General features: G+C 44.3%; 1 protein-coding gene across 1 annotated transcript in view; it reads left to right on the plus strand.

Moving 5' to 3' along the window:
* Positions 1–8,354: 8,354 nt before the first annotated feature.
* celf2 (cugbp, Elav-like family member 2) overlaps positions 8,355–14,915 on the plus strand; it is a 236,708-nt gene continuing 230,147 nt past the window's right edge. The window contains exon 1 of the mRNA XM_025899580.1: positions 8,355–9,453. Coding sequence (XP_025755365.1) covers positions 9,401–9,453 — 53 coding nt within the window. The 5' untranslated portion in view covers positions 8,355–9,400. The remainder of the gene's footprint in view (positions 9,454–14,915) is intronic.

The raw sequence follows: 14,915 nt of genomic DNA on the forward strand, positions 1-14,915 counted from the left end.
TGAAAAATGGTGTGAAAACGGCTTGAGATTATTGAAGTCTTATATTTCAACAGGAAGGGATTACTTCGCAGCCAATTTTAGCATAAGAAATGACGGCCAGTAACTCGAATTAACGTACACGTGGCACCTGAGTGCTGCACAACAGAAAAGCTTGATATATCTGTTGTGCATGAATTATGTGAAGTGATAAAACTAAAGCAGTTGTCCTCCACTTGTGCTGTCTCAGCTGTTGCTTCCTCATCCGGTCATTTTCCTGTTCTGCCTTTCACTTTCTCTTGCTCGCTCTCTGGCCGCTGCTTTCAGTGAGCGAGTGGGCTGCATATTGATTTTCAGTGTTGAACTTTAGTGTGTGTGTGTGTGTGTGTGTGCGCGCACTTTTCTTTCCTCACTCTCTCTTTCACCCCCACAGACACAAACTGACGGAGAAGTTGATTAGGTGCAGCTCTAAATATATCCTCCACCTCTTCCACCACCACCTCCTCCTCCTCCTCTTCTTCCTCTTCCTCTCTTTCCTCTCTCTCCCTTTCTCTCGCTCGCTCCTTCACCCACTCGCTCTACCACACCGGTTCAATCGCTTATTCTCTGCATTTTCTCTTGCCCGATTCGCTTGGACGTTTCTCTGCCAAGCGCTTTCCCTTCCTCTCTCCATTTCCTTTCCACTCACTCTGAGCACATCATTTGTCAGTCCTCCCAAAAAAAAAAAAAAAAAGAAAAGGTTGGGGTACAGTGAGATGGAGAGCCATGGGCAGCGTTGCCAGGTTTGGCTGAAAATCATATGATAATTTGACAAATTTAGGAGTGATCGGAGAAACTTTTAGAACAGTGTCCGTTTTCCGAATTTCTGCACACATACTTTTGTTGCATACATTCCAACTTTCAACTATACTTTTTTTCCGCATGACTCACCACTTTACCTGAATAAATCCCACACACTTACGCATGTATTCAGGAGTGCACAAAAGAAAACACTTCAATTTTCAAGAGAAGGAAAAAGGCTTGTTCCTTTGAAATATATGGTTTGCCATAAATAAGGTCCTTTACTTAAAAATATGGAATGATAATGTAAAAGTTGGGTGGCACGGTGGTGCAGTGGTTAGAAGTGTAGGCTCAAAACAGTAGGTAGTAGGACCTTTCTACTCTCCCTGAATCTGTGCGGAGTCCTACTCGCTTCGTCTTCAGGTTCAAAGACATGTATTTTAGGTTATTGAGTGATTTATAAATTGGCTGTAAGCATGTGGTTCCAGTCTCTGTGTTAGCCTTGTAGGGGACCAGCAAACTGTCCCTGCTCCTTGCCTACGTCAGCCATGATACACTATGTTGCCAAAAGTATTTAGTCACTGCTCTCAGGAGCTCACCATGGTACCATGATAGGATGCCACCTGTGCAAAAAGTGCAGTCGTGAAATTTCCTCGCTACTAAATATTGCACAGTCCACTGTTAGTGGGATAACAAAGTGGATAACAAAGGATAACAAAGTGAAAGCAATTTGGAACAACAGCCATGAAGTGGTAGGCTTCATAAAATCACAGAGTGGGGTCAGTGGATGATGAGGCAGATGGTGCGCAGAGGTCGTCAACTTTCTGCAGAGTCAAACACTGCGCACCTCGAAACTTCACGTGGCCTTCAGATTAACTCAAGAACAGTATGTGGAGAGCTTCATGGACTCACTCGGGCTTGGTTAGGTTGATTGAGATTCATCGTGCATTAACTGAAACATTGGCCACTCTGAGACAGCAGCAACAAGTGTAAACACAACGCTGACTTGTTGTCAATTCAAAAGTTGGTAGAGCAAATTTGTTAACAAGCAGCAGATAATGAGCAACATTAGCATACACTTGGAGTCGTGTTTGTGCACATCTGACGTGTGAGTTCAGCATTCACTCTCAATTTAGTTCTGTACTCTACTCCGACTGTCAGTTGCAGAACTGGACTGGTAATCTGGCATATCGGGCATTTTCCCGGTGGACCGACACACAATTATTTATTTATTTGTTAAGCGATCGCGATGTGCCTCCTGGACCAAATGCCAGGGCTTTGTTCAGTTGCATTGCTAAATAGTTACTAAGTTTGTCTGCATCACATTGGTGCTGAGCAGGTAGTGGGAGGTATCATTTGAGAGCTTTTTCAGTTACCAAAAAAACAAACAACCAAACCAACAGCTGCAAGCTTGAAACAAAGCTAGTGAGAAACGTGCGAGTGAAGCGACCAGAAGTCGTGGGCTGTAAAATCAAAACAATTAGCGAGCTAATTGTACAACCAACGACACCTTTAAAATGGACAGAGAAAATGTTGTTTAGGAAAAAAGGAAAACACCATAACTGATGAATAACCAATGCAGTCATGTACAGGAGTTCAAATATTTGCAAAAGTTGTGTCTGTTTCGCGCTCATGAATATGGATTGTAGCGCTTCCGGTTACAAATGCTACATCCACTTGAAGATGGAGTAGGCGGTGGTATAAGCCATAGGATCTTTGGATCAACAACAAAAACAAAGTTTTATTTTACTTCCTGTTTGTTTAGTTTCACACAGCTTGCTCGTTTATATTTAGTAGCAGAGCGTGGTTCCTGTTAAAATGCAATATCAGAAAGCTCCATTTTTGTAGCCCTTTCAGACAGTTTTGAACAGTTAGTTGCACAAACACAAAGTGTGCCTCTAACTGAGTTACATTCATTTCAACTCATGCTGACTGCAGTGGAAAAAAGGTGGTTTGTATCCATGTGCACAAACAAATGGATTGCATTTATCACTCCAAACACGAGACTGTGCTGGAATAACACATACGGTGCACGGGAAGCGTAAAAAATAAATAAATTAAAGTCCCGGTGAGTGTGTGTGTAAAGTGCAGCATTTAAATGGAGATTAGTTGAGATGATGTTAGAGATAGAAAGGGTCCAGATGGAAGAAAAGGAGCCAGTCTGTTTGTTCTGCATCTATGCTCGCTATCCTGGATGTAAACACAGCACACGTAGGCCTACTGCAATTTAGAACACTGATTGCAGCGTGGGACAAACAAACAAACAGGCTCACTGGGCCGTTCTCCTGGGCGTGTGTGTGTGCCACTTTGCGTCCCCCGATTTAAATCTCATTTGCCTTCTCCTGGTTTCTCTGAACGCCGTGGCTGATGCGGAGCCGAGCAGCCAAGCGCTCCACTCATTGTTTGAAGGGGGGGGGGTGTTCTCATAAACGAAGCATTTTTCAGACAATGAGCACGTGGGCGTATGGCTTTAGGCATATTTGACAGGATCAAATGACTTACACAGAAAAGAAAATTCTGTCGTTTATGAAATAATCCCCCTATACTTATTTCATCCACATCCTCTCTGCTGCTTATTTTTTCTCTCTTCTCCTCTCATCTTTTTTTTAAGTGGATTGAGGTAAAATGTGAATCTGTATTCAGTGGGTGGCTTTAAGATACACTCACTTTGTTTAGGTTTGAAATGCACATCACATATGCATGATGACATAAACCCTAAGGCTTGTCCAAAAATCTGCCCGTTTTTTTTGTTGTTGTTGTTTTTTTGTAAAATAAAGAAGCTCGGTGAAATACAATGTGTTTATCACACTGATATTGTTTTGGCTCTGTCTGCGAACATGTGGTTTTGTAGTATTGAAAACATGTGTGTAAATACCTGACTGCGCGTGTGTGCCAGTAAGAGTCCGCAGGTTTGTTTTTTCTCTATCCCTTTCTGAATAATGGGATCAGTGAGTTCAAACGGGCGATGACAGTGCGGGGTGTCTTTTCACACACAGGCAGCTGATTGTAATCATTTGCATACCTTGTTCACAGAGCTGCGGTACATGAGTGTGAATCCTGGTTTGTGCTGTGCTGCTGCACCTTTCTCACACTTTCCTGACTCACCTGTTTTGCCGTGGTGAGGAGGCTGTTATGATATTAAAAAAAAGAATAAGTCTACAGGATGCGTGTGCCTGCAGCCCAGTACATCCAAGAGCTTCACTGTTAGAGTGCCTACTACTGGTGATAGTAATTATGATGAGAGCAAAGGATAAGTTATGTGACCCGGGGTCCTTTTCATTATGCTGACATGTCTCATAGCTTCCCTCCGTTGCTAGCGCCTGCCAGTAAGGATGTGAGAGACAGATGTAAGCCTCAGCCTAATGATAAATGCTTACCTCCGTGAGCCTTAAGCAGCGTCAGTTACTTATCATATGCTGCGCAGCTGTATCACCTTTAAAACTGACTGCTACAAATGTCAGAAGAACATCTTCTGTTACAGGCCTACGAACTACATGAAGCTTTCATTCGTTTTAATTTAGATATTCAAATCGATTCTTCTTCTTATCCTCAGCATCCTCTTCTGCCACACCAATCCTCTGCATATCCTTCTTCACTACATCCATGAATCTTCTCCGTGGTCTTCCTCTTTTCCTCCCAACTGGCAGCTTCATCTTCAGCATATCCACGCTCCCTCTTCTGTGAATGTCCAAACCATCTCAGCCTTTGTCCCTAAAACCCTGAGCCTGAGCTGTCCCTCTGATGTACTCATTTCTAATCCTGTCCATCCTGCTCACTCCCAGTAAAAACCATAACACCTTCAGCTCCAGCTCAGCCTCCAGCAGGTCTCACTACCATCTTGTAAACCTTCCCTTTCACTGTTGCTGCTATCCTTCTGTCAAAAATAAAAAAAAATGTATTATATTCAATTTTACAGTTCATGTACAGAACAGCGGTATTGGTCATGATAAATTATGCTGTTTGTTTGCTTGCATTATTACCTGTGCAGTGGCAAACCACAAACCTGCTGTTATACAGTATAAATAACAAAAGCCGCTTTTTAAATGCATTTTTTTTCCAAATTAATACTTTTAAATGAGCTGTACAGGATCCTTGTGCTGACACACTGCTCATATCACCTCACCATGTACCTGTGCTCTTCTATGTATTCTGTTCATCCCTGTACACACTGTGAGAGTTAACTGTGTATCCATCACACCTTGATAAGTCTTCTACACAAGATGTGTTTTCTTTCTAAGCTCCTCCAGAAGACTTCTTACTCATCGGTCCTCATCTCCATCGAGTGCATGTAAAAAATTAGAAGATATTTCATTATAGAAGAGGGTAGAAGAGATGACGCTAGCAGGCATACAGTAGCATAATGAAAAGGTTTCCATAGTCACAGAGTCTACATAGAGCGGAGGGTAGATGTTACTTTTATTATCAGAATAAAGGTTCTCTGTTGAACCCCAAACTGTGATCTTTTTCAACCCAGGTATATTGGTTTGTAGTGCCTACACCTGACAGACAACAGGAAAACTCAAACAGAACGGGCATACCAGTCTTTAGTTATAGCATAGGGACTAAATGGCCTGTATTTGTATAGCACTTTACTTAGTCCCTAAGGACCCCAAAGCGCTTCACACATCCAGTCATCCACCCATTCGCACACAGTCACACACTGGTGATGGCAAGCTACGTTGTAGCTACAGCCACCCTGGGGCGCACTGACAGAGGCGAGGCTGCCGGACACTGGTGCCACCGGGCCCTCTGACCACCACCAGTAGGCAACGGGTGAAGTGTCTTGCCCAAGGACACAACGACCGAGACTGTCCAAGCCGGGGCTCGAACCGGCAACCTTCCGATTATAAGGCGAACTCACAACTCTTGAGCCACGATCGCATAAAACTAAAGCCTCCGACTAAAGAGGCTTTAGTTTTATGCAGTTTTAGTTCAAGCAGAACACTCACATTTGAACTGATTACTTCTTTGTCACTCTCCACAGCATTAATATTCATAGATTGTGGAGTAATGAGTGAAAACCCCAGTAAGCGAGAATAAGAATCAGCACCTCCATGTCTGAGGCCATGGAGGGTGGCATGCCCACTCCGGGTCAGGGAGGAGTCGCTGCCCAAGTGGAGGGGTTTAAGTATCTGAGGGTTTTGTTCATGAATGTAGGGAGAGGGGAGTGAGAGATCAACAGGTGGATTGGTGCTGCAGCACCAGTGATGGTGATGCTATACCAGTCCATTGTGGTAAAGAGAGAGCTGAACGTAAAAGCAAACCTCTCGATTTACCGGTCAGTATATGTTCTTATCCTCACTCATGGTCATGAGCTCTGGGTGGTGCCTTGGCCATAGAGAGAGGGTGGGGAGCTCAGCTATCTGGGAGGAGCTCAGAGTAGAGCCGCTACTCCTCCACATTGAAAGGAGTCAGTTGAGGTGGTGCGAGTGTTTGACAAGAATGGCTCCTGAGCGCCTCCTGGGTGAGGTGTTCTGGGCATGTCCCACCGGGAGGAGGCCCCGGGTCAGGCCCAGGACATGCTGGAGAGATTATATCTCTCAGTTGGTTTGGGAACAGCTCGGTGTTCCCTTGGAAAAGCTGGAGGAGGTGGCTTGGGAGAGGGAGGTCTGGACTTCTCTGGTTAAGCTCCGGCCACAATTAAGCAGAAGAACATGGATGGATAGATGGACCATCTTTGCAACCAATTTCACCCAGCGACAGGAGCAACAGCTTCAAGTAACCACTTTTCAGCTGGTCAGGGAATACACATTTTTGTCTAGCAACTAAAGGTTGCCAGGGGGTTTCCAATCAGTCTCTAGGCCTAAGTCAGCGAGGCCTAAGGCATGTTAATGCAACACAAGTTGTCGACCTGAAATAGCTTGCAGGCTTTTCTCAGTTTTTTTCCTACTGAAATTTGATTTACCTGAATTTCTTGAAAACAATTAACTTTAATCAAAGTACTTTTGCCGCTTAAACCAGGATTGCTGGAATTGGCTTTGCCGCGGCGCCATTATCAATGTCCCACATTCTTTTTAAGTTGTGATTATTAACCAACAACATCACATAGCCACAAAATAAGACCAGTATTAATGGGGAAATTGTGTTATTGGTGGAGGATTAGTATAATCTCTGCCATGTTTTTCAACAAAATAACAGGAGAAAATCTGGTATTTTAAAAATGTAACTTGTACATTATGGGGCTGATTAGTTTCATTAAACTTAAATCACAGCAGCTGGAAATGATAACCCTCTTTTGACTAAAGTCACCCAGGCAGAACTGAATTGTTTGAAAGTGAAACATTTATTTTAATGATCACAAATTCAATTTTTTGTAACAGTAATTGTATTTTATCAAAACAAAGCTGAAAGAAATAAAAATGAAAGAAATTGTGAGATATTTTTGGTGATTTTGGAGCTTATCCCTGAAAATAATGGCTTTCATCGGTCATAATGAAGTTCACAAATCAATCAATTGTATTAAGAGTAGTGCCACCAACATTGCTTACCTTTGTTGATATTTTAGAAACACACAGACATAAGGTTTTTTTGTTTTGTTTTAAAGTTTTAGAAAGAAAAAATGTGAAAAATAAATGAAAAAGTCAAAGTTGCCTTTTTTCTTTTTGGCATTTCCGGCTTTGACTTGATAGCAAAAGCTGACAGAGAGAGAAACAGGAAACTGACGGGCAAAGTAGGAGACTAAGGCAGGCCTGCTGCTCAAGGCCCATGCACCCAAACCGCTTGGCTATCATGCCATCACCAGAAACATTTGAAAAAAGCTTTAAAGAATTGTAAATTAAATTATTTAAATCCAACTGTCATTGTTATGCAGGCATTGACACCGACACCAACGGCCACTCTGGTAAATATGGTGCTTGCCGACATGATTTCCATGCAGAAATGGAGAACTATGCTGTGCCTGGTGTGTGCGAGCATCAGTTTCTATATGAGCACGCGACAGAAATAGAGACAGAGGAAGAGGAGCGCGATGCTGTCAGCTCTCTCCATCCTCCTCCTCTTCTTCCTCTGTGAAGCAGATGTCCAATTGAGTCTATTTAAAGCCAGTGCAGTATGGCTGCTGATGCTGAGAGCGCCGGGCTGTAGCATTGCATTACTGTTATGTCTTACCTACAATGTACTCGACTCTAAGCTTCAATTCTTTGCTTCCACGTGAATTAGCTTTTGTGCTCTGGAAATTACCTCCTAGCTCATTATTACGACGGGAAACCTTGCAACCTCAATTTTAGGAACTTGGGGGGTGAAGGGGCTTCAACTTTAGATGATGGATCCCATCTGATTACAGAAGGTTTAAACAGTTTGTTGGACAACTAAAAGGTTGTTTTTTTTTTAAAGCTTATTAAACTGAAAGAAATGTCTCATTCAAAAGTTTTTTTTAAACAATCTAAAATTAAATGGTCGCAGTTTCCTGTCAAAATGACTGTTGTGTGACTAATATCATGACCCTGAAGAAAACAAACAGCTTGTGCAGGAGTTACAGTAGTTTTTGCAGACTTTCAGTCTCACTCTGTTCTGTTGTCCCAGACCATTATCTGCAACACTTATGTCTCGTCTTTTTTCTTTTTTTTTGTTCCATCAGGTCTCATCTGTTTTTTTTTCTCGCTCCCCCCCAATGAGCAAACAGATAGGAGCCCAGAAGAGGTGGGACTTGGCCATTGCCTTGTCAGTCTTTGCCATAGATGACGCATCTGCTGCCATGTCAAGTGGAGGGGAGGGGTAGAGAAAAAAAAGCAGTTATCAACAGGATGTGGTGGTGTCAGACAGGAAGTCGGTGCTGACGGGAGTGTGCAGAGATCATCGCAGCCATGCTTTGCAGGCTTGTGTTGAATACTTCATTGCAACATTTCACCCAACAATTCTCTATGGATAATGCATCAAACCGCGTGTTGTTTCTCTAACATTAAAAATGATCAAGTAAAAATTGACAAATTTAATAATTTAACGGCCTTTCTATAATTTCAGGTTTGATAAGTGTCCCGTGCAGTTATAGCAGGAATATCCAGGCAAACTATGATATTTAATTCTTGCATAAAGTGTTTTCTTTGCTTTTTCTTTTCTTTTCTTTTGAGAATCTAACTGGTTCTCAGTGTAAACAGCAGGTCATTTCTCTCATATTTGCCTCATAAAAACTCAAACAACTAAAATTGAACACGTCGTTCCCATCGATATAAAATCCATCCTCGGAGGTTTAACACCAAAAAAGTAGTTTTCAGTGAGAACACTTGACAGTGAAAATGAGGTGTATAAACTCCAGCTTGTCCTTGTGTACTGTTTGAAGATGAAAATGAATAAATGAGTTTCTCAGGTAGGATTTACCCTCCTCTGCTGTACATCTCCAGCATTTCCAGCAGAAGCCCGCCTGCCTGTAAGAGAGGAACCGAGGAAGCTCGGGAGACGCGTCTGCAGAGCGCAGGCTTTGTACAGGAGGGGGCGGAGAGAGAGAGAGAGAGAAAGAGAGAGCGAGAACGAGAGAGAGAGAGAGGGAGAGCTGTGACAGCGCTCATCACCCACTGAACAACCAGGACGGGTTGCATCCGAGCAATCGCTGTCATTCGCTGACGGAGTTTACAGCCTTTGCGCCGCTTTTTCTTTCGATCTTTTTCTGCCGCACCCCCTCCCTCTCCCGGTGCTGCCCAGCCAGTCGACCATGGTTTCTATAATTTCAGACCTGGACCCTCTGAAAAGCTGGAACGTGTTAAGGTAAGCGCCCGGCCAGTTTCTCCACAGCCTCGACAGTCCGCTAGCAGAGAGGGGAAACGGAGACAGGAGCGCGGTGTGTGTCTGTCTTTGCTTTTCTTTTTCTTTTTTTCTGGAGAGAATGAGGGTGGGACGCAGCGCAGGCGGGAGGTCGCCGCCTTCTCACCATGGCAGTGGCGCTGCGGTGCGTAATTACGCACGCTTTGCGCCGTTTGGCTTTAATGTGCCGCGACTACGGCGCTCTTGCCACTTTCTGAGCTCCTCTTCCTCCTCTGCTGCGCTCTGTCATGAGGCTGACGCGCACGAGCTGCCGTGTGTCCACGTACATCTCATTAACCTCCGCTGCTGCCCCGCGCGGCGTTTCATCACCAGCCGTCATCCCCAAACTTTCCTCCATTTCAGACTAGAAGTAAGAATAACACCCATTTATCACCCCCTCCCTCGCCCCCCCCTTGCTGATGTGGTCCCTCCGAACGCTGAGGAGTCTCGCGCTTTGCCAGAAAAAAAAGAGTATACCCCTCCAGGAATTTATCTTGAAACATTTACTCATGGCTGATTGCCTGCCTGCTCCAGCGCGCTTTAGAGAACATTAAATTTTATCTCTACTGCTGCAAAACATGTTTTCAACAACACAGCCCGTTTACTTCTTGGCACGGAAGGCGTTCCACGATACACACTTGATTCGCTGAGCCTCACGTGAGGTCAAAGGTTAAACTTCCCCTGGCTTCCCTTGCCGTTAAACGGAACACTCTCTCCCCTTTTCTGTCAAACACCTATTAGGCTCATAGGCAGGACACTAGGCTCTGTCTCGGACCTGCAAATCACTCTGAATACATTCACTGTCATTAAGCATCTCAGCAGAAAAAGCCTATGAATTTAAATGCTGAAATTTAAAAGGCCTTGTCCCTGAATATTTCAGCCATTTGATAAATAAGTCATTATTCCCTCGACAGAGTCGGAGGTAGCAGCCGGGACTATCGCAGATTCTATTTTAGAGACTGGGAGAGGAGACAGAACCCTCAGGACCCTCAAATTATTCTTTTAATGCTGCATCTCCTCTCTTTTATCATTTTTTTTTATCCCCTCACCCCCACCACCTCTTCCATCCCACCACCATAATCCACAAATCCAAAATAGAAAATGAGCGGAGCAATGTAGAGCAGGCACATTTCGGTGAACTGCTGATGGACTGGGAGGGGGGGGGGGCAAGTGATGTCATTTCCAAACAGGCGGTGATGACCATTCAGGCTGAGAAATAGGGCATGCAGTTGACCCAGCGCACACAGACTCACACTCGCTCAGAAATAGCCACAGCAGACACTTTCTCTGTGGACGTGCTCTTCCTCTCCTCTCGGTCTGTTCACTTCTCCTCGCAGCATAAAAAAATAAAACGCTTTTAGCTCGTTTTAGCCGCTGCTTGGCTTATTGGCCTCATAGCAGCCATTTTGGCTCAACAGGTGGGAAGCCAAAGGTCAGCGAGAAGGTGAAAGTTTTGGGATTCAAATGGGCGAACTTTTGCACAGTAATCTCTGCACCGGTTTAGTTTAGCTGGAGTTCGATCAGTCGGTATAAGAGAAACGAGGAAAAGGCAGGCAGAGGGAAATGGTGTGAGGAAGGACAGCAAGAAGAGACGGGAGTATTTACCTCCCCTCTGGCTCTTGTCTTCTCTCTTTATTAAACCTTTGTTCTTCCAGATTAGAGGCAAGAGCAGCTGTCCCTCTCTCTAAAGACGATGCATCTTAATAAAGACCAGCTTATCGCCGGGCCCGACGCTCACACTCTCTCGGGGTCACAGTCATACATACACACGCACAGTTACATCCGCCAGTCCTTCACGCACGCGCACACACACACACACACAAACAAGCACTTCTCAATCGTCTACCATAATGAAGCGCCTCGGCAGCGTTCTCGCCGCTGTTTTCTCCCTAATGAGACTCACCTCCGTCACGCTCAGACACACACGCTTCATACCGTAACCACAGCAGTGTGAAGACGGCACGTGTGTGTGTGATTTGCGTGAAACAAAGGGAAGCGATGAGGAGCGCTTACTTGGATGTCATTTCCTAAAAATTTAGCACGTGGCTAAAACCCCAATTTCTGTCTGAGCGATCCCCGGTTAAGATTTATGAAGCCAAATAACAAAAACCAAAACAATAAATGTCATTTCAAAGATTTTGTTACAGCAAACTAGCCAAACACATGAGAAAGATCTCACCGCTGAAACACAATTAAGCAGCATCATATGCATATTAGCAGAATTGGCTGATTAATGCGGCTGCTGCCGAGTCTGATTTTAGTTTAAATGCAATATGAAGTTAATGCAAGTGACAAATGTGTGTTCACGCGTGCGATCATCAGCAGGGCGTGTCTGCTCTTCTGAATTCAGTCATTCTGCTGTCTATAAGACAGAAGACACACACACACACAGACACAGCTATGTTCCTGCTTGAGCATCACGGATGGATGTTGGAAAATCAGCCCGTGCCTCTCACAGTGCACGTCACATATCTGAAGTGTAGTTGAGTTATTCCATAATGAGAAACAGCATGCATATTAATTCCATCTGATTGCATCCAGCTACCACACACACACACACACACACACACACACACACACACACACACGCGCGCACGCATGTCAAAGACGAGGTGTGCTCCATATTCAATTAGGGAGGGGAAAGTGGGGAGTTCAGGTTTTTATTCTATTACCACGCGGATGAAATATTGCTGCATATTCAGAGACGGGAAGTTAAAGATAAATAAGCCAAACTAGAGGTTAAGTTGCGAAGCGAGTATGTGTATTCAGCACGAATATGAAAACGAGTCTTCATGTTAAAGTCTCAAACCGAAAATAAACCGAGAGAACTCCACCATCATTCCTTCACTGCTCCGTCTCATCGGGGACCGTTTTCATCCACTCATTTAAATCCGTATGCAGGTCCTGCAGTCCGAGTGCGCTCCGAGGGAGGCTGGGAGGCGAGAGTACGGGAGGTCGACAGAGAAAGGGGGCTTGACCTTTGACCCCGCAGTGTTGGTTTTAATTAATCCACTTAAAGAGTTTGTCCGCTTGCATTATGTGTCGCTTTATATCCCGCCGGACTGCGAGGAGAGGCGCAAATCCATCCGCCTAATTACCAAGACCACTGCTTGAATCTTTAAATCCCCTCTGATAGTGTGTGTGAGTGCGGCATGAGAGAGTGTGTATTGCTGCTTTATCTGGACGCTGGACCTTTCCACCGTTCAGGATTACACTGGTTTTAACTGAAGGGTTAGAGCGAAAACCGTTTTTTCTGGGAAAAGGCGCCCTCTGATATTTCCAGACCGGAGCAGCAGATAGGACGCAGCTTTATCTTTTAAATTCGAGCAAGTTTTCCAGCGTTTACCTCAGAATTTCATCCTTTTTTGTGGTGGAAAAAAGCTTGTCACGGGACACCGAAGTCATTATGCTCATCGAGGCAGGCATCACTTCATCGTGAGAGTCGTACACAGCTAATTTGCTGATGTTGGAATCTGAATCAAAATACAAAATCGGGCTGAACTCCTTCCAGCCATCTCCCTCCCTATCTTTCCATCGCTGCATTTGTTGGCTTATTTAATCGTCTTTGAAATTTTTCCATTGAGACGAGGGAGGCTTCTGCTCTGATTTGCTCCCCAAACCCCAGTGTTTACGGTTGCATTTGATGCATGTTGAATAATGACACGGATTCGCCCATGTGGAATCCTAACAAGCTGTCTTCAAGGCGTTCTCCTCGGCTTCTGACAAAGATCAGCTCAGAGGAAAGACCTCGAAAGGTTCCGGCGAGCACTGCAGCTTCTCAGGTGGCGCTGGGGCTTGTTCGATTTGAAGGAGGGATGGAAGTCAGATGCGGGATGAGTGATATTAATGAGAGAGGGCAAATTTAAAAAAATAATAAAAAAGTTTAGTCACCATTTGTTTAAAATGCACCATGTGTTCGCTCAGTAAATACTGCTGTCTAGGCTTTTTTCTAATTCGTGTGTGTGCGCGTGCCAAACGATGCACTCCAACCATCACACTGATACAAGGAAAAGTGACAAGTTTAAATGGAAGTGATGGCAGCAGAAGGGAGGGTCGGTGGGATGCGGGGCAGACTCAGAATCCACTCTCTGTGTCTCACAGCTGTCTGTCAAGCCTTTGTAGCGGAGAAGAACAATACAGCACTCAGCGTCTGAGTGACGGAGGCGTACGGGGCGGGCTGAAGGAGAATGAAAGGGAGGGCTGAGTTTCTCCGAACCAGCCCCTGGAATCAGCAAGAGATAATTATATAGCTGAGCAAAAAGAGTGCGTCACAAAACACAAAAGAGACAGAGGGAAGATGACAGAGGGAGAGAAGAGGACTAGAAAAGCTACAGAGGAGCAGGAGAGCCTAGAAATTAGGAAAGAGAGGAGGGAATAACGATGGAACGAGGAGGCAAGACTCCTCCAGGGCAGGTGTTTGTTATGGAGAAGACTGCATTTTATAAAAAGTTGGATATCAGTAATTCTCTTCCATCTCTGATATGAAGGGATATTTTAAACATACGGCTTTTCACAATATGGGATTTGCATTAGCGCAGATCTCACTGCTCCTTAACTATAATGTATTAAGATACCGTGCTACCCATCAGAGATAAATACTCTGTTTTTCTCTATTTAGAATGTATTTGACAGTGATAGTTTAACTGATTTGCATACAGAGAGTATTATATTACAAATTTTATAGATTTAGCTGTTAGTTATACTAGAAGTAATAATAGATTTCATTAGGTTCGGCAGTAAAATCCTGAAATGTTTAGAGGATAAATGTGTACGAATGTGAAGTTTCAGCGCATTTGTTGTTAAAGTACAATTTCTGTGTACGAGTATCAGAGGAGACGGAGGGATAAAATGCACAAATTTTACAATGTGCTGCATATCAAAGCGTTCGGGAGTCGTTCCCGCGCCTCCTCCTGCCATCAAAGTCGAAAACCTGAGCACTTTTTTTTGGCCTTTTAGAAGTTTATATTTCAGTTGCAACCCTGCATCATTCGCAGCCTTTTGAACAGCGTGCTCACAGGCTACAGTGTGTGTCCTTTGTGTGTGCGTGTGTGTGTGTGTGTTTGCACGGACTCTCTGTTCCCGTCCTGTCCTTTGCAGTTGTTGTCGGCTTCAGCATTCGTTTTGTTTGATTTCTTCCAAAAGTAAGATTACCTACCGCAGGCTTACAGATGGCACACACACACACACCAACACACGCACACACACACACACACACACACACACACACAGAGGACATTGTCTGTCTCTTTAATGTTATTTTTGACTAAAACAAGTGTTGTTGCCTGTCACGGCATATGCAGTAGCTGCTTCTTTTTCCTTTTTCCCCCCCGCAACAAAGATCAGCTTAGTCAACAGCAGCCGCAGGGATTTAAAACGCAACTGTAACACACACCTCACATGACTGTGTGTGTTTGTACTTGTGTTAC

This window comes from Oreochromis niloticus, linkage group LG17 (genome assembly GCF_001858045.2).
Source record: "Oreochromis niloticus isolate F11D_XX linkage group LG17, O_niloticus_UMD_NMBU, whole genome shotgun sequence".
NCBI lineage: Eukaryota > Metazoa > Chordata > Actinopteri > Cichliformes > Cichlidae > Oreochromis > Oreochromis niloticus.